This window comes from Castor canadensis, chromosome 6, assembly GCF_047511655.1.
Source record: "Castor canadensis chromosome 6, mCasCan1.hap1v2, whole genome shotgun sequence".
Classification (NCBI taxonomy): Eukaryota; Metazoa; Chordata; class Mammalia; order Rodentia; family Castoridae; genus Castor; species Castor canadensis.
Genome location: NC_133391.1, coordinates 42,140,149 through 42,161,127, shown reverse-complemented (window position 1 = coordinate 42,161,127; position 20,979 = coordinate 42,140,149). Strand labels below are relative to the sequence as shown.

The 20,979-nt window shown below is 37.4% G+C and overlaps 1 protein-coding gene across 2 annotated transcripts in view; it reads right to left on the bottom strand.

Annotated features, from left to right (window-relative positions):
* The window catches only part of Adipor2 (adiponectin receptor 2), a 76,800-nt gene that overhangs the window by 36,184 nt on the left and 19,637 nt on the right, over positions 1 to 20,979 (bottom strand). For both annotated transcript variants that reach the window (XM_074076377.1, XM_020159168.2), the window contains exon 2: positions 5,205 to 5,457. In XM_074076377.1, the coding sequence (XP_073932478.1) occupies positions 5,205 to 5,375 (171 nt within the window). In that variant the 5' untranslated portion in view covers positions 5,376 to 5,457. The remainder of the gene's footprint in view (positions 1 to 5,204; positions 5,458 to 20,979) is intronic.

The following is a 20,979-nucleotide window of genomic DNA, read 5'->3' as shown; positions in this document are numbered from 1 at the left end:
TAATACAACCAATTCATTGCTCCCTCCTCCCCTTCTGTAAACACTCTGGGTTTTATGACATTACACTTTCCTCTTTTTCCTCCTCTCACTTGTTTCTCTGTCTCAGCTTCCTCTCCTTAAAATACTCCTTGATTGCTAGCTTTCTTCAGGCTCAATTCTAGGGCCCTTCTCTTTTCCCTCTCTTCACTCTCCCCTTTTCAAGCAACCTTAAACATTTCGATAATCTTAAATATCATTTATGTCCTAAATGGTTATCTCCAACCAAGACTTCTCTTTAGAATTCTAACTTTCTGGAATGCCAACTCATACCCAACTACTTTCTTGATAAATCCACTAAGGTGGGTATTTTTAAAACACACTGTGGGAAAGTACCATGGGCCTTTAGGAGGTGGGGTCTAGTGGGAGGTCTTCAGGTCATTAGGGAAGTGCTTGCAAAAGGGATTGTGGAACTCCACCTTACCCTCCCTCTCTGCTTCCTGGCTCATGAAAGCAGTTTACTCCACCACACAAACATGCCAAGATATGCTGACCTTTCCAGAAGCCCAAACCAATAAGGCTACCCAATCTTGGACTGGAACCTACAAAACCATGAGTCAAAATCAACCTTTCCTATCTTTAAACTAGGTGCCTTTGGTATTTCATTTTAATAACATGAAACTGACTAATACACTCCAACTACCTACTTTTACCACATTCCTCAAACAAGCTACGTTCATTTTAGACTCAGGACTTTTCTATACACTCTTGTTCTTTGAAAGGCCCTACATATAATTCCTCCTTTCCCCCTCTCCCATTTTCAATCAGCCTTTCCTAAGTATTCAGCTGCATAGTCACCTCTAAAAACTGCCAGAGGAATTACTCTCTTCACCACCAGTTCTTTAAAGTAGATGTAAGTATATTTCAGAATAGTTCAAAGTGTACTTTCTGAAAATCCTTTAGAGCCTTTCTCAGTATTAAGAAATTGATAAAATTATATAATACTATCATAACTAGAAAAGAACACACAGATCATTGATTGTCCTCATATTACATGTGACAAAAAGAAATCCAGAGAAATTAAACAATTTGCTACTCCTCAGGTTAGAACACAGGTCTTCCAACCCTGTGCTCAGCATCTTGGCCTACCTTCTTCTTCCTTTAAGATAATCCCAGTTATAGAAAAATTCCTAAAATTCATATGGAACCACAAAGGACCTCAAATAGCCACAATAATCAAAGCTGGAAAGTCTCACACACCCTGACTTTAAAACATATAAAGCTGAAGTAATCAGAACAGTATGGTACTGACATAAAGACATACATGTCAAAGGAACCAGAATAGGGAGGCTAGAAAGAAACCTACACATACAGCCACATAATCTGTAACAAAGGTGCCAAGACTGCACAATGGGGAATGGACAGTGATGTTTCCCAATAAACAATGTTGAGAAAACTGGATAATCACACACAAATAATTCAATTAAACTCTCATCTTATACACATACATAAAAATCAACTCAAAATGGATTAAAGATTTAAGTGTAAGACTTTAAACTATGAAAGTCCCAGAATAAAACATAGAAAAGCTTCATAACACTGGTCTTGGCAGTGATATGACACTGAAAGCACAGGCAACAAAAGTAAAACTGGACCTGTGAGGCTCCATACAACTAAAAGCTTCTGCACAACAAAGACAGCAATCAACTGGGTGGAGAGACAGTCTGTGGGATGGGAGAAACAATTGCCAACCACCTATCTCATAAAAGATTAGTATCTAAACTATGAGAAATGCTTATAACTCAACTGCAAAGTCAAATAACACGATTTAAAAATGAGCAGAGAACTTCATTTCTCCAAAGAAGACATACAAATGACTAACATGTACATGAAAAGATGTTCAGTATCAGTAGTCATCAAAGAAATCCAAACCATTACAAGATATCACACCTCACATCTGTTAAGATGGCTATTATTGGGGGAGGGAGAGCAAGGGAGGGAGGGAGGGAAGAGACACAGAAAGAGAAAGGAAGGGAAGGAAGGAGGGAGAAAAGGAGGAAGGAAGAGAGGGAGGGGAAGGGAAGAGAGAGTGTTGGCCAGGATGTGGAAGAACGGGGACTTCAGCATGTTGGTGGGAATATAAAATGGTGTTACTGCTATGCAAGACAATATGGTGCAAAAATACTAAAGAAATCAGTACAGCTGTTTTTTAAAAACCTTCAAAATACAACTACCATGTGGGCCAGCAGTCTTATTTCTGTGTATTTATCCAAAATATTAAAACAGGATCTTAAAGAAACGTCTCCACTCCCTAAGCTCATTACAGCATTACTCACAACAGCCAAGAGATGGTAACAACTTAAATGTCTATCAATGGATGACTAGATAAAGAAAAGATGGTATTATACACATAGCACATACAATGAGTATCATTCAGTTATTCAGTCTTAAAAAAGAAGGAAACCCTTGGCATATACTACTTGGATGACCTCTGAGGACACTGTGCTAAGTGAAATGAGCCAGTGACAGAGTGAAATGCTGAATTACTCCACTTATATGAAGCACTTAAAATAGTCAAATTCACAGTTGTGGAGGTAGGGGAAAATGGGGAGTTGCTGTTCAATTGGTTAGAATTTCTCTCATGTAAGACGAAAAGGTTCTAGAAGTATGCTGTACAACAACTGTATGTACAGGTAACAATACTATACTGGATACTTAAAATATAGATTTCATGTTATATGCTTTTTTAAAAACCACAATAAAAACTCTAAGACACTCATCTAAACCTAGTAACAGTTCTCATTAGTTGAAAAGCAAGTGCATTACCAATTGCTTAAGCCTTAGAACAACTATGAGAAACTCAGTTTGCTCAGCCTGGTTAGGGAAGTTTAAACTCTTAGTACACAATGCCATAAAAACAGTAACAACAACAACAAAAAAAAGCCAGGCGCCAGTAGCCCACATCTATAATCCTAGCTACTCAGGAAACGAGATCAGGAAGATTGCATTTCAAAGCCAAATAGTTCACAAGATCCTATCTCGAAAAGTCCTTCACAAAAATAGGGCTGGTGGAGTGGCTCAAGGTGTATCAAGCCCCAGTACCACAAAAAAAAATAAAAACAGCAACAAGAAAATAAAGTCTCAAGGACTGAGGACATACATAGCTCAATGGTACAATACTCACCTACCATGTGCAGGGTTCTGGGCTCAATGCCACAAGACAAAGCAAAAAAACAAAAGAAAGTAAAGTCTAAATAGTAGAAGGAAATTCTTGTCCCCAAATTCTGTGAAACTTCTTCTTAAACCATAAGGCTAGGCTGTGAGTGTGACTCAGTGGAACAATGCACGCCTAGTACACCACGAGACAAAAACACTAACACCAACAATGCTGACTTACAGGGCCTATGACACTGTACTTATTCTAAGCCTTTACCCAAAGCCCCATGAACTAGTCACCTGTGGGTACACATGTGTACAATGCACACTCCCAAAAGTATATGGTTGGCCTCAGAAAGCATTATCAAGAATAAAGAAGAAATAATCTTAAATTTCTTCCCACAATAAACAGAATCACTTGAAAGTAGGTGACATTCTTACAGAATACCTGAAACAGACTGGACAAGCTGAGTCCAATCCAGCAACAGTTTCCAACAAGCATCTGTCTTGGTATGGAGAAGCTGTTGTTTTGAGTAGAGGGTTTCAGAAAGTTTTTAACTACAACTCACCAGAAGAAGAGTCTTTCATATATTATTTATATATATACATACACAGATCTATATAAAAACTAAAAAATTTTATCAAATGTAATGTAGTTTAATACAGCTTAAATGAGTATTACTTACTACATACATGAACCCTCATATTTTCATTCTCCTTTGCTGAGGTTTGAACTCAGGGCCTTGAGCTTGCTGAGCAGGCACTCTACCACTGAGCCACTCCCTAGCCCAGATCAATGTTTTTAACACTGCATTTTACCTAACTCAAGTTACCATCCACTAATGGATATAACCTACAGTTAGAGAAACTCTGAACTAGTGTCACATCAGAATGCATACAGCATGATGCAAAAGCTCAAAACCACAGAGCAAAAATGTCCAGAACAATGATTTTCTGACACTGCTCACAAATATTTACATCTTTGCTCTTAAGGTACAACTGCCTGATTAAGTAAAGTCTGTTCTTTCCTCTGAGAAGTAAAATGAAAGACTGAACTCTACCTTCAGTTCTCAGAATTCTACTGCCCCAAGCTATCTTAGAAATCAACAGTTTCTGAAGAAGTAGTTCCATCATAATTCAGCTGAATGGTGGAAACCAAAGGAGAAGCAGCTGTAGAGCACCAAGCCACACATGGAGGCCTGGCCCTGGGGGTGGCAAGCCACACTGAAAACTATCCCATGTGTCCTGGCGCAGGACACAGGTGTAACTCCTCCCAAACCTCTTCCATGCTCATGGTCACACGTGAAATCAAGCAACAGGGGACTTACCCCCCCATTGCCCCCCTAAAGTGGTGGTGGTGAGGGGAACAATCCAGAGACCACACGCCTCAAAATGGAGAAGGGGAGGGGAACTAGAGGGGGATAAAGAGAAAGCCCCTGGACTTTAGAGCAACAAACAAACCCGTGTGGGGGAACACACCTATAATCCCAGCTACCATGGGAGGCAGAGATAGGAAGATCATAATCTGAGACTGGCCCCAGAGCAAAAAGCACAAGTCCCTAAACAAAAAATAACAAGCCAAAAAGGGGCTGGTGGTATAGTGCCTGCCCAGCAAGAGGGAGGGAAGGAGGGAAGAAGGAAGGAGGCAGCCAGTGATGTGGCTCAAGTGGTAGAATGCCTGCTTAGCAAGCAGAAAGACCCGAGTTCAACCCTCAATACTGCCAAAAGAAAAAAAATTCTCCCTTAAACAAAATAAAACAGATTAAATATGATTTAAGTGCCAGCTGAAAGGTATAAAGCAAATAATATCTGAGCTAACAAGAGACCTCAAGTTATTCTGGGGCATACAGCTCAGTGGTACAGCATGTGCCTAGCAAGTAACTGCCTAGGTTTCATCTCTAGCACCATCCAAAAAAAAAAAGTTATTCTGAATAGAAAATACAAATCAACATCCCTATCTTCTCTCCAGCAATGGTGATGATAGATAGATAGATAGACAGACAGACAGCCTTTTTGTTAATATTATCCCCTAAATTCTGGCTTTGTTTGCTATCCTGCCAACTTTCACTTACTTTTTTAGGATGGAAAGAAGAAATCGATGCCTCTAAACCGGGCTCCGAGTCTCCTTGGTGGTTGTCATTACCACCTCCCCTTGTACCATCAAGTTGGTGCCCTTTTCTGAGCCTTATATCTGGCTCTGGAGTCCTGGTGCACCCCAGTCGGTTTTCTGCTGGCTTGTTCATGGGATACCCAAGCCTTTCTTACAAAGTGGTCTTTCTGTCCCTTCTTCTTGGGAAACTGGATACTCAGGATAGTGAGTTGACCCTAAGGAGAAGAAAGTTGTGAATAAATATTTTTAAATAGACTCATTATGTAAGTGCTAGGATGGTATCAGTTGTATTACTATACATTCATACAATAAAAAATTTAGTCATCACTAAGCATAATATAAGAATTATGTATGAAAAAACCTTTATGTGCTGGTAAGATTACCAAAATCTATTTATAAATGAAAAATAGGAGGATACAAGGCAACATGTATATGTTCTCACTTACATGTTAGTTACAAAATTATGTAATTATATATAAGCATATATGCATGTTAAAATAATTACTAAAAAATATTCAAAGCCACACTCCTAGCATAGAAGTACATATACAGGAAAGAATCCAAGGTCTAGAGTGAAAGGATTTACTTTTTACTCTGTTCTGCTTACATTTTTTTTAGCATATATAATATTTTTTCAATTAGAAATATATCTAACTATAAAAGAATATATGTAAGCTCACATATTATAGCTGGGTTTTTAAAAACCAAACATCACAATGACCCTACAGGGCATTTTTATTTCTATTTCACAGGTGAGGAAATCAAAGTTTGCCACACTTTGTTTAAAAAAAAAAAAATAGGACAAAACCTCTGAATTTATATAGTGCACAGTATTGGTATGTTTTGTGTGCAAAATGCTTAATGTCTGACATTTCAACATTTTTAGTCATTTTGAACTCTAATTAGACTGCCTTGGAAAGCCAGAAACTTAGGACCAGAGCACACTTATTATATCCATCTGAATTCCCAGAAAGTACTCTGCACATAAATGTTTAATGAGTATCTGACAGATGATATTTCAAATCTCTCTAAACTGGACTGCAGCAATTTAGTTTCCTAGAAGTTCAAGACCTTCAAGTTCCTGGCAACCTATCTCTTAATTCATAGCATACAAGTTTACTGTAGACAATAGTTGAATACCCAAAGAAGGAGATTATCACAGCCAATCCAACCAGAAATAACAAAACAGGAGGAGATCAGGAAACATGCTATGCTCTTAAATCCCATAAGACTCAAAGTTCTTATTGGGGAAAAGGTAATATAAAGCAAATTGGGAGAGCCTAGATTCCATAAAGAGAAGATAAGCGTGTACTTAGTGTTGCAACAGACAGACAGATAGATAATTAACCAAAGATTTACAACTAGACTAAGCCTTAGCTAGCTGCCAGGTTTAATTACCTGAGTTTGCTGAAGGACTTCTTTAAAGGTTTTCCAAGTTTATGGAGCAAGAACACAAATCTCTAAGGATCACCAAACCCTGGGCATATACCAATCATAAACCGCTTGAGCAAACTACGCTATTAGTGAACATTTCTGAAGAGGAAGCAATGCTAATGGTTTATATTTATAATTGCATACATAAATTATACTTATATAATAGTTTATAAGGTTATTTCATACCCACCATTTTGATTCTGTTTAAGGGAAGAGGCTCAACAGGGATAAATTCTGAACCAGAGGATTTATACATGGTATCTTGAATAATCCCTAAATATAGCCCTCTGCAATATTACAGATGTGGAAACTAAGAATCAGAAATTATTTACTCAAGGTCATTAGGGTACACCCAAATCTTTCTTGAGCTTCATGAAGTTCATGTAATTTCCACTGCCCAAGCAAATTAAGATGGTGGGGTGGGGGTAATATATGAGATAAGAACCTGAACCCTAAAGTCAGTTGGTTTAGACCTCAGTGAGCTGCAAAATCAAGACTGTTATTCTTAAACTATAACAAAATAAAGCCCCTTAAAAGTATCCTTGAAATAAAACCACAAACTTCTCATAGCAAAAACTATATGGAACAATATTGGTCATTTATGAGAATATAAATCATGCCTCTTGGCTAGAATCATTTTGTAGTTCTCAATTCCAAAAAAGAAAGCAAATGACAAGAAATAAGCTTTCCTGGTCAAGGACAGTGGCACACACACCTATAATCCCAACACTCAGGAGGCTGAAGCAGAAGGATCTCAAGTGTGAGGCCAGGCTGGGCTATATGGTGAAACTCCACCAAAGAAGGGAAAGGAGGGAGGGAGGGAGGGAGGAGAAAGGAAGAGAGGGAAGAAAAGAGAAGTTTTCCCAATGAAATTTAAATAATCCACCTAAAAATAAAGCTAAGAACTTCAATTTCCAGGAAAGTCCGGAGATCAATATACATTCCTCCAACAATGTTTTCTAAATTTACAAGTACAATAAAGTAAGAATGAAAAAAATAAAGCTCCATAAATCTTCAATCAGAGAAGTACAGATTATATTCACTATCTTATATAAACTAAAGCAGAAAGACCTATCAATGTGTTAGAGTTTCAAGAACAGAATTGTTAAAGAAAAAGCATTTATGTCAACCTTCAGGTTCCCAATGACTTAATAAAAAGAATACCCCAATTCTATATTATTTTATCTTATTTTTCTAACTACTAAAGAAAATAAATTCTTATTAGAATACAGTATCTTGAAACCTAAAGCAAACAAATCTAGGTATTAAACTCTGTCCTACAGATTTTAGACAATTAAATGAGGGAAAATAAGGGATATAAAAAATTGGAAAGAGAAAGGAAAACTACAACTATTTGCCAATTATGACTCTATCAATAAAACCCAGGACAATCAGCTGAACAAACCATCATAAATAAGAAAATCCATCACTGTTATTGGGCATAAAATACATACATGAGCAATAGGTGGGGTGGAAACATCTCAAACAAATCTTGAAATGCTGAGGATCTATAAAAGATTCCTAGAAAAAATTAAGTGGAGCAGGTAAGGACAGAGGAATAGAAAATAAATATTCAAATATTCACCACGTGGCTGGTGTTGTGGCTCAAACGGTAAAGAGCACCTGCCTAGCAAATGTGAAGGCCCTGAGTTCAAATCCCAGTGCTGTCAAAAAAAATCCTCCACATACCTACATATTAATAAAAAGCATGTTGAAAGTGAAGTTTTAAGACAATATCATTTACAACTGCTCCAAGGAAAACAAAGTATTTTAAGTATACAAGATCTGTATTTTGACATTACAAAATGCTGATGAAAGGAATTAAAAATCTAAACAAACAGCATGTACGTTACATTCAGGGATAGTAAAGATGTAAATTCTCAGATTGTTCCACAGATTTAATACAATTCCTCATCAAGACCCTCACAACAGCTGAGTGCCAGTGTTTCAAGCCTATAATCCTAGCGACTCAGGAGGCAGAGATCAGGAGGATCATGGTTAGAAGCCAGCCTGAGAAAATAATTCCAAGAGCTCCTATCTCGAAAAACTGGTGGAGTGGCTCAAGGTGAAGGCCCTGAGTTCAAGCCCTGATACCAAAAAAAAAAAAAAATCCTCATAATAGGTCTGGGAGTAGTTCAAGTGATAGAGCCTGACTAACAAGTATGATGCCCTGAGTTCAAATTCCAGTGCTGCCAAAAGAAATAGGGATCCTCACAACAATTTTTTGCAGATACTCTAATTTTTTTTTTTATGGAAGGCATAGGTTCTAGAACAACTAAAACAATCATTAAAGAATAAAGTGGGAAGAATCCCTTTACCTGATGAAGGCCACTCTACACGACAGCAGAACTGGTAGAGGAACAGGAACATGGAATGATGGAATGAAGAACCTAACTGCTTATTTTATAAACATGCAAAAGCAATTCAATGAAGGAAAGACAGCATTTCCAACAAATGGTGCCTGGAGTTACTGAACATTCATAGACCAAAAAAAAAAATTCTTATCCTAAACCTCACCCTTCATATGGAAAACAGATCAGAGATTTAAATGTAAAACACAAAACTATAAAATTTTTAAAAAGCAAAAAAAAAAAAGAGAAAAATCTTAATAAGCTAGAGCACCGCAAAGAGTTGAATCTTGACTAGACTACATCAACACTAAGTCTTCTAAGATCAGCCCTGTTAAAAGTGGAAAAGTTAAGAAAAAAGAAATATTTGCCCATCACATATCTAAACTATATCTTTAAAACTCTAAACTTTGAACAGCACAAAAACATAATCCAGACAAAAAACAGAAAAGGACATGAGCAAACATTTCAACAAATAATTTTGGCAAATAATCACAGCAAAAGATGCCCAAAAATTATTAGCCATCACAGAAATGCTGATTAAAACTACAATGAGATATCATCATCAAAAAAAAAAAAAAAAAACAGTAACAACAGATTTCACTTCCAGCCTGTTCCACAGAGAAACCATGAAAACTATAAAACCTTAATAAAAAATAAATAAATAAACAAACAAACCAACCTCTGGAAATGGCCCTAAGGACAAGGAGTAAATAAAGAATCAGCTCCTCAAGAATACCTATGAAAACTTAATAAGAAGCCAGGCATGGTGGCAGATGCCTGAGTCCCAGCATTAGAGGGGCTGAGGCAAGGTCCACAGTGTGAGGCCACCTTTCTTCCTCCAAATCATTCCTAGCTCAGAGAAGCTGAGGCTCCGCTCCAGAATGATCCAGGTGAGAGGGTGTCTCTTCCCCAGAGCAGGATATCGGCACTTCTCACTTTCCCCCAGCTACCTGTTGCTGAGGTTCCTTGGTGAGCACAGATCAGAAGTAAGTGTCCCATTCATGGAATGGAAACCCTACCTTGAGCACAGCACACTGAGAATAAAGTAGTTCTGATCATTCTTGAGACTATTTCTTATTCCCTTTTTTTTCCACTAGTTTAACATAATTTCTGAGTTTATACAACATGTATCTTTTAGTCCACTAGTATACTATTAAATGAAAACATCTAATACAGTTTTTAAAGACCTAGGAAATAAATTTCTAAGACAGAAGGTGAGTTTTATCTATTTGTTTTTGTGTTTATTTGTTTTGTGGCACTGAGGTTTGAACTCAGGCCCTCAGGCTTGCTCAGCAGACACTCTACCACTTGAACCATGCCCTCAGCCCTTTCTGCATTGGTTATTTTTGCAATAGAGTATTGCTTTATGCCTGGACCATGACTGCCCCATTTGTGCTTCCCAAGTAGCTGGGATAACAAGCACACGCCACTACACTTTTATTGGTTAAGATGGGATCTCGCTAACTTTTTGCCTGGGCTGGCTTCCAACTGAAACCCTATTGATCTTAGCCTCCAGAGTAGCTAGAATTATGCCTGGCCAAAAAAGAAATATTTTATAGACCCTTCCTCTTTTATAATCACCCAGTCTAACTCTAAAAAGCCAAAGATTTTCCTCACAAATATTTACAACTAATGTCACTTTACTATCAAAATCTGTATTTCTGACCCGTTATGGGTGTTAAGACCTGATTCAAATATTCCCAAATAAGCACAATGCACATTGTGATCAGCAAAGCGAGTACTACATGTAGTTATCACATCCCAGGAATTAAATAAGGCCAGTCATATTCATGAATATTTCCTCTATGGTAGTATGGCAGAAAGTCTCAATGTCACAGAGAATCCTCATCTTCTTCAATATCAAAGCTTATAGCCACACCTTTCCTTCCAAATTGAATCCCTCTGCCAATTCTATGAATATAGTTTTCACAATTTGTAGGCAGACTGTAGTTTATAACCAAAAACACTTCTATCAATCCCAGAAGCCAATACGTCAATGGTGGTCAGAACACAGACCGTGATCAGGAATTCCCTCGTGGTAACACCTCTCTCCTTCTGGTCCAAGTTACCATGCTGCAAACGAATATACCTTAATTCAAGAATCACTGGCCAGATCAATGTGTAATTTGTATGGGACTTTATATATGGGACCAAGTGTCCCTGGCCATTACAAGGGAAAGCAGAGAGGTACAGTTAAGAAACCTTATTTTGAGCAGGGAGAAGAACAACACTAGATTTGAGGCAACTTCTTTTCATGCCATGTTAACAGCCCATATACTGGGGTATAGGGATGCACCCTCTAGAGGATGCAACAATAAGGTGCCATCTTGGAATCAGAAAGCAGCCCTCACCACACACCAAAGCTGATCTTGGACTTCCCAGCCCCCAAAAGTATGTGAAAAAAAATGTCTATTCTTTATAAATTATTCATTTTCAGGTATTTTGTCACAGCAGCAGAAACAGACTAAGACACTAACTTAACTTCAACTGCATATAAACACTCTGCTGTTGCACAAGTGTACTTCACTCCTTGCTTTGTTTCTGAAGTCACAAATTCTATCTTTTTAACACTGTGTATCCATTAACATATATATAATTTTTATTAATTTGTCTTGTAAATCCTACAGAAAATAAAGATTGAATTACAGAGCAAATGTTGTTACATGCTGCTGAACCTCTCTAAGGAATTTCTCAATTCAGTTATTAACTGTTCAACTTCAAATTTTGTTTGTTTGCTTTTTACCCCTTCTATTTCTTTGTTAAAATATCTATGTACAGTGTTATTGTATTCTGGCTTTTACATTTGCCTGCATATTTACCTTTAACACAGAGATCTTTACATATTTATGTGGTTACAAGTTATCCTCCTAGTGACTCACTTCAATCTGTATTATTTCTTACAACTATGTGTTACAATCATCTCAAAATTTAAAGTTTACATTAAAAAAAAACAAGGAAAACAGCTCCATAGTGTTTTACACAACACTTTGCACCAGACATTTCAACGCACGTAGTTGAAAATCATACAGCTTCCCAATAAAATATATATACCACAAATGCTAACAAATGGGTATCAAAAATAATTTGTCAGAAAAAATCATTTCACCAGATGCTAACAATGATGATGAGAAAAAAACAGTAATAGGCTCTTCAAAAAGCTAAACACAGAATTACCATATGGGCTGGAGTAGTGGCTCAAGTGGCAGAGTGCCTGCCTAGCAAGTGCAAAGCCCCAAGTTCAAATATCAATATTGCCAAAAAGAAAAAAACAATTATCATATGACTGAGTCATGTGGATATATACTACTCATTGGTATATATCCGAAAGACCTGAAAGCAAGATACTTGTAACAACAAAGCAACATCATTCATAACAACTAAACGGTAGAACAAGTCAGGCATTCTTGAATTCAGTGAATGAACAAAACAAAATGTGGTATAAACATAAAATAGAATGCTATTCAGCCATAAAAGAGAATGCTACAACACAGAGGAACTTTGAAAACAGTATGCTGAACAAAACACAACAGACTCAAAAAGACAAACAGGGCATGATTCCACTTAGAAGAGATACCGACAAGCAAATGCACTGAGGCAGAAAGTAAAGAGATGGCCACTGAGTAGGGAGGGAATGGCAGTTACAGCTTAACTATTACAGTTTCTAAGTTACGGAAAAGTTTTAGAAAAAATGTAATGGTGATGGTTATATACCAATGCAATTGCACTTACTGCTACTAACTGTGAACTTAAAAATGGTCAAAATGGTACAGTTCATGCTGTATTAGTTTACATTAACCAAAAGGCAATAGTAATAGCAAGTACAACTGGCTTAGCACTCACTTATAGTCCAGGCATTGTGCCTTAAAAATAATATGTAACAATGAACTAATTTAAGTATCTATCTAAATCCCTTTGAATTTTTAAGACTCCTCATTGAGGAAGAAATGAAGTAAGACACAGTTTGGGTAACCAATACACAGAGTAACCACTGAACCAGAATTTGAACCTTGTTAGTCTGGCTCCTGGAGCTCTAAACTTATATTATTATCCATCTAAACCTATGTTGCTATCCATTAATAAGTGATTAATATCAGCAAAGAAAAGCTGACAGTGAACATTAATTTCAACTCACTGATCCTTATTTGAGGAATAAATGAAAAGATATTATTTTTAAAAGTCAAATTACCATTAAAAATTGGGCAGGTAATGTTATAGAAAGATATTTCAATAGCCAGTTGCGGTAATTCCACAATTCAGCAGGCTAAGGCAGGAAGATCAAGTTTAAGGTCAGCTTGAGCTACATAGTGAAAACTTGTCTCCCAAAAAAAAACTGTAAAACTTTACTTTGGAAAAACATGTTTGGTTTAGAGATGAGTTCACAACTTATAAAATAAAGAAAAAAGATACCAAATTAAAGTTTTGTGAACTGGGAAATAAGATAATCAAGGTTACATTTGAGAAAAACATAGTTATAAACTGTCTCTTTGTCTAGTAAACTTTATTGAAACAAAAAATACATACACAAATGAACAGTTTACAAGACAGAATTTGTGTTACCAGCAATAAACAATATTCTAGTATCCAAAGGGTCTTTCTCCCTCATTGGTGTCCCTTTACAATCTCTGTACAAGTTTTTAAATGTTAACAACTATACCTGGTAGTGGTAACACATTTGAAAATTAAGAATTCTCTGATCAGAGCAAACGCAAACACAAAATACAACAAACACAAATTACAAATAGATATTAAAAGCCACCTTGCTGGGCCTGGTGAGATACATCTATAATCCTGTACTGGTGAGACTGAGGCAGGAGGAAAAGGCGTTCAAGGCTAGCCTGGGCTCCATAGTGAGTTCCAGGCCATACTGGGTTAAACAGTGGAACCCTGTCTCAAAAAAAAAAAAAAAAAAAAACCAGCCATCTTACATCATGATATCTAAATTTCTTTGTTTCTCTTTGCCATTTTTTTGTCACTATTTGTTTTGTTTTTTTGAGACAGGATCTCACTATGTTGCTCAGGCTGGCCTCAAACTTATGATTCTCCTGCCTCACCCTGAGATTACAGGTCAGCAACAACATACCCATTATCCTTTGTCATTTTTTATATGAAAGACAGGAGAAAACTACAGTACCAAAGAAAAACAGTGACGTATAAGTGTAACATTTTAAATAGGTGGCTGACTCTATGGCTTATAAACATACAATGAAGTGGAAGTTTATAAATAGTAAGATCGACAGCTTGTGGTGGCACAGCCTGCAGTCCCAGCGCTCAGGAGGCTGAGGCAGGAGGCTGAATTTGAGGTCAGCCTGAGTTACACAGCGAGACCTTGTCTCAAAAACGACAAAAATCTATGGATCAATATTTAATTTCATTAAGTAGTGCAAAGAATTGAACAGAATATAATGGATGATTTTGAAGACGCATCAGGGAACTTCAGTGGCACCATCTGTCAGTGCATATTTGTATGAAAATATGTCGGGTTTGATTCCTTAATTACCACATGAAAAACACTCGATACAGAGGACTTCTTCAAAATTTAAAACTGCATGCATGTGTGTGTGTGTGTGTGTGTTTTGTTTTTTGTTTTTCTTTTGTGGTACTGGGGTTTGAACTCACCTTGAACCACTCCAGCAGCCTCTTTTTTGTGGTGGGTTTTATCAAGATAGTCTCATGAACTATTTGCCAGGGCTGGCTTCAAACCACAATCCTCTTAATCTACTGATCCTCCTAATCTCTGCCTCCTGAGGAGCTAGGATTATAGGCATGAGTCACCGGTGACTCGCCTGTGTGTGTTTTACTGGAGATTAAACTCAGGGCTTCAAATTTGCACTTGAACCACAGTCCCAGCCCTTTTATTTTTAGTGTTTGTGATAGGGTCTTGAGCTAACTTTACCCAGGCTGGCCTCAAACCTCAAACTGCAATATTCCCGTCTCTGCCTCCCAGCAGCTGAGATTACAGGCATGCTCTTCCACATCTAGCCTGTTTAATACTTAAAAGACAGTTTTGTTCACTTCTCCCTAAAGAGTATTATCTACTGGTCTGCTGCAAGTCATTATTATTAATTCAACTTTGACTAATACAAGGTTAAGTGACTCCTCTTCATTTAACTTTCATAGACAGGATCCATTTTCTAATTTCTGTTCATTTCCTAGAGTCTTTTTGCTAGCTACAAAATTTTTTTGTTTCTGTTCTTCTTAGCATTTCTGAGGTTTGAACTCACAGCATTGCACTTGCTAAACAGGCACTCGCTCTGTTAGTTAAGCCATGCCCCCAGACTTTTTTACTTTAGTTATTTTTCAAATACTCACATTTTTCCTGGCCAGCTCATCCTCCTATTTATGTTTCTTTTGTAGCTGGGATGATAGCGTCACACCACCACACCCGGCTTTTTCTTCAGTTTTGGTCTTTTTGGTGGTGGTACTGGAGGTTGAACTCAGGGCTTCACACTTCCCAGGTAGGCACTCTACAGCTTAACCCACGCCTCCAGTCCTTTTTGCTCTGGTTATTTTGGAGATTAGGGTCTTATTTTTTGGCCAGGCCAGGCTGGACCATGATCTTCTTGATCTCAGCCTCACAAACAGCTAGAATTACAGACATAAGCACCTTAGCCACCAGCGTCCAGCTCACAACTTGCTTTTTTGCTAAAATTGGGTCATCCTAATTTTTTGTCTGGGTTGCCTCAAACCATGTTCCTCCTGACCTCCGTCTGCCAAGTAGCTAGTATGTAAGCCACCACACTCAGCTGTATCTACTAAATTCTTATATGTCCTATCTAAAATAAGAAGTTCAGGTTGAGCACGGTGCCACTCGACTCTAATTACAGCACTCAGGAGACTGAAGCAGGAGGATCATGAGTTTGAGACTAGTCTGTGCTACACAGCAAGTCGGAGGTCAATATGGGCTACATATCCAGACCCCTCAAAAAATGAGGGGCTACATGTTGTATTATATAGCAGTATCAAAGTCTAAGAAGATTTTTAAAAGTCTGTATCAATTAATATCAGAAAGATGTCCAATCAAGGACTGGGAGCGTGGCTCAAGTGGTAGAAGGCCTCCCTGGTAAATACAAGGCACTGAGTTCAAACCCTAGTACCACCCAAAAAAGCAAAAAAGAAAAGCCAAAGTAAAATGGGAAAGAAAAGAAAAGAAAGAAAGATAGCCAATCAAATGCCCTGAACTCAAGCTACATAAGCTTTAAATCAATTCCCTGAAAAGCAGGTACCCAAGTAAAATAATGACTATATTGTAAGTAAGGATTTTTTTAATTGACCTAGAGTCCATAAATGGACTGTATTTTTAACTTTTGCTAAAAGAAAATATAAAGTTATAGTTTCAAACATGATAAAGTAATGAAATTAAGCCTGTGATTTAACAAATAGTTACAAATAGTTACAAATTTATTCTGTGCCAACTATTTTCTAGAAACTGACAATCCAGGAATGAACTAAACAAAACATTTAATTTTAGTAAAAATTTCTTTTCCTTATAATACAAATATGCAAATCTAATAATAAAGCCTACATGGTCAAATGATTTAGCCCCCAGTGCCTTCAAAGATTCTCTGTAGACTCAGTTATGTTAACCAAGCAATTTAACCTCATTAGAGCCAACCACTAAAGATGAGAGTATACATTTTAAGGGATAAAAAGGCAACACTCCTTCAAATCTAAGGCAGCCCAGGAGGTGAAAAGTGACTCAGGAAAAAAATGTTAAATAACTTGAGGCAGGAGAATGTGAGTGCCAGGCCAGTCTGGGAAACAGCAAGATTCTCAATCCTCCTGCCTCAAAAAAAAAAAAGAAAGAAAGAAAGAAAGAAAAGGGAAAAAAAAGAGGAGGGGGGAAGAAAAATTAAATTTTAAATAGTTTAAAAATTCCAAAAGGTGCTTCTCTTTCCATTCACATACTTATAAATTTAGGATAGTAAAAAAGTCCCATGCCAGCGTGGTGGTGTGTGCTTGTAATCCCAGCACTTGGGAGGCTAACGTAGGAGGAACAAGACTTCCAGGCCAGCTTGGGCAAAATAACTAGACCTGTCTCCAAAAAAAAAAAAAAACTTCCAAGTCTTACCACCATCCAACCACAGTAGACTAGGCAGATGATCAACAAGATGATTCATCTCAATTTAAAATTATTTTTTTTACTCTATATTAGCTCAGCTTATAAGAGTATTTGTATCCAAACTCAGAATATTATCAGTTTGATGTCTGTTATCTGTTTATGGTTTACTTAAGGTTTTCTTGCTAAATTCATCAAGAATCAGTTAAAACATTCTCACTATAGATCCTCCTCTGTTAAAAAGAAGACTAGCCAAGTGTGGTGACCAGGCCTGTAAATCCAGCACTTATGTGGCTAAGATCCTGAGTTCAAGGCCAGCCTAGGCATGAAGGAAGGAATAAAAGGACTGGGAGAAAAATGACTGAAGTCTAATGAAAATCAATCTTTAGAAATAAATACTTGATAAATATTGGCAATGTAATCCAAGTGCAGTACTATATTTGGACAAGCTGGATATATCTAGATGTATTACCTGTAAGCACTGAAAGTGGTAGGAAAAGAATTTTAAAGCAGGGTAATTTTCTAAAGTTGAAATTTCATACTCTTTCTGCAATGTATTCTAATGTAATTGTGAATACACTATTTTTATTCAGAAATGTTAAGAATGCCACATTTCAAAGAATCAAGCTATGGCCCATGCCTATAATCCTAGCTACTCAAGAGGCAGAGATCAGGAGGACCCTGGTTTGAAGCCAACCTGAGCAAATAATTCCCAGCGACACTATCTGGACAAAACTCATCACAATAAAGGGCTGGTGGAGTGCCTAATCAGCATGAGCCCCTAAGTTCAAACCCCAGTGCTGCCAAAACTTAACAAATTAAATCCAAACATTAATATCTCCTACATAATATCTAACACCAATAATATTATTAATTCTCTCCCATGCCAAAATAAAATAGCTCATCTCTGGTCACATTAACAATTATAAACATTCTTAAGGTTTGTTTTTAAATTTGATAAATCCAAATGATGATACAATGGGCAATAAGCCAAGCTTCACTTTCAGCCCATCTTTACAGACAAATGCCTACATTTATCATTAAAATTATACTGCTCTCCCCTAACACTATACAATGTAAATTCTGTGACACTGAATACACAGTCAAGTCTCCAAGCCCCAAGAAGAGTTTGGGCCCCATCTATCAGAAAATTCTGTGTCAGACTACAATCTTTTGCGCAGGCTGAGCACAAAAAGTACCAAGGATATAGCTTAGAAGAGAGAGGACAGCTGTACTGGATCCACACATCAGCTATGCTAGGTAGGAAAAGGTAAACCATCTTGTGGTACAAAGTAAAATAGTGAAGCTTTAAGAGGTCCTTAAATTGCTTTTGCTGAGAGGCACTAACTCCTTCCTTGGGCCCATGCCTGAACTAAAAACAGGAGAAAAGCCTGGCTGGTATCCCTGCCTCAATTCTCCATCTGTTTTGTCTAAGCCATTCAACCTTACCTTGTCTGAACCATTCACCTTAGAATCCAGGAAGGACAGGACTTAATGATAACATGTTTAGAAAAAAGGATGGAGGAACTTGCCCCAAAGAAGGGCCCTGTAATAAATCTCCTTTCTCTGACTTTGCCATGTCTCTTTATTTGGTGTATAGGGGTAAGTGGCCAGACCAGATATGTGGAAGCCCAGGAGTTTGGGCCTGGAGTCCAAAACTCCATTTTCAAAGCCAGTAACAGATATGTCTAGGCTACAGTATGTTCAAATGGATACAAGATTCCTCCTTTAATCATACTGTACTTCCTACCTTCTCCTATATAAAGAGATATTACTTTTAATATAAATGATTATTATTTTACCATTTTAAAAACTTCAATTCTCCTTTTCTGCAATGATATCCTCTCATATGCAGAAAGATCCACATGCCCCCCCCCATTTATAGCCCGTAGTATACATTTTTCCACAAAATCCAAATGTACTCTTATATTGCAATTTTAGAGAAATTAAAATATGGCATAGTTTTCCAAATTTATAATTCATTAAAATTCAGAGGTAGTCTTTTTTTTTTATTTTATATGGTTTTTCCCCAGAGTTAGATGAGAACAAATTAAATTCTGACCACTTATTTAAGGATTTTTGTATGCTAGACAGACCACCAATGAATTTTAATCTATAGACTAGCAACATCTGAAAAAATGAAATTAAACACTCTTCAGCCAGACACAGAAAGAAAGAATTGCATGTTTTCTATCATATGTGGGAACGTTCAAAAAAAAAAAGACCCAAAGGTAGAAGAGGGACTGTTGGGGGCAGGTAGAAAGGAGGGTGGACATGATCAAAGCACAATATATACATGTATGGAAATGTCACAGTGAAACTCATTAATTTGTACAATTAGTATGTATTAATAATTGTAACTTTAAAATCTTATTTATATAGTACAACCACTCTGGAAAAAAATCTGGAGGCTACTTAAAAAGCTGGACATCGATCTACCATTTGATCCAGCAATACCACTCTTGGGGATATACCCAAAAGACTGTTACTCCAGAGGCACCTGCACATCCATGTTTATTGCGGCACTATTCACAATAACCAAGTTATGGAAACAGCCAAGATGCCCCAGCACTGACGAATGGATTAAGAAAATGAGGTATCTATACACAATGGAATTTTATGCAGCCATGAAGAAGAACGAAATGTTATCATTCGCTGGTAAAAGGATGGAATTGGAGAACATCATTCTGAGTGAGGTTAGCCTGGCTCAAAAAACCAAAAATCGTATGTTCTCCCTCATATGCGGACAGTAGATCAAGGGCAAACACAACAAGGGGATTGGACTATGAGCACATGATAAAAGCGAGAGCACACAAGGGAGGGGTGAGGATAGGTAAGACACCTAAAAAACTAGCTAGCATTTGTTGCCCTTAACGCAGAGAAACTAAAGCAGATACCTTAAAGCAACTGAGGCCAATAGGAAAAGGGGAACAGGTACTAGAGAAAAGGTGAGATCAAAAAGAATTAACCTAGAAGGTAACACCCACACACAGGAAATCAATGTGAGTCAATGCCCTGTACAGCTATCCTTATCTCAACCAGCAAAAACCCTTGTTCCTTCCTATTATTGCTTATACTCTCTCTACAACAAAATTAGAAATAAGGGCAAAATAGTTTCTGCTGGGTATTGAGGGGGGTGGAGAGGGAAGGGGCGGAGTGGGTGGTAAGGGAGGGGGTGGGGGCAGGGGGGAGAAATGAACCAAGCCTTGTATGCACATATGAATAATAAAAGAAAAATGAAAAAAAATAAATAAATTAAAAAATAAAAATAGGAAGAAAAAAAATAAAAATCTTATTTATAGCAGCACACCAAAATAATTAGAAATAAATCTAATAAAGTATCAAAATACTGTTGAGAGAAATTAAAGAATGTAATAAATAGAAAGATATAATCATTTCCAAGTAATGGAAGACTCAATATTGTTGAGATAATAATTCTCCCACAAATGATAGTCAATAAAACTCCAATTGAAATTTCAGCAGGCTTTGTGGTACAAGTGGCGCTGATACGTAACTTTATGGAAAGGCAAAGGGCCTAGGGTTGGCACAGGCAGCTAGGTACACGTAAGCAGGATGCCCCGGGCTACAAAACGCTACTTTAAAACTCCAGATGGCCCACACTCAGGCCAATAATTAAGACAATGGCCCCATATCTTCCTCAGAAGCCTCTTCTCAAGGCTGGGTATGCGACTTGAGGGCATAGTGAGTGGTATATGACCTTCTACTGGCAGCCCTAAAATGGGAAGGATAAAAGATCAAATGGGAAGGGCAGAGAGGATCAAATGCAAAGGCTTATGCCTGCCCACACCCAGGGGAAGCAATGCCCAGCAGTTGAACTATTTGGGGAGGGGCCGCAAGAAATTTCATGCCACCTAGTAATCCCACAATATTGGATA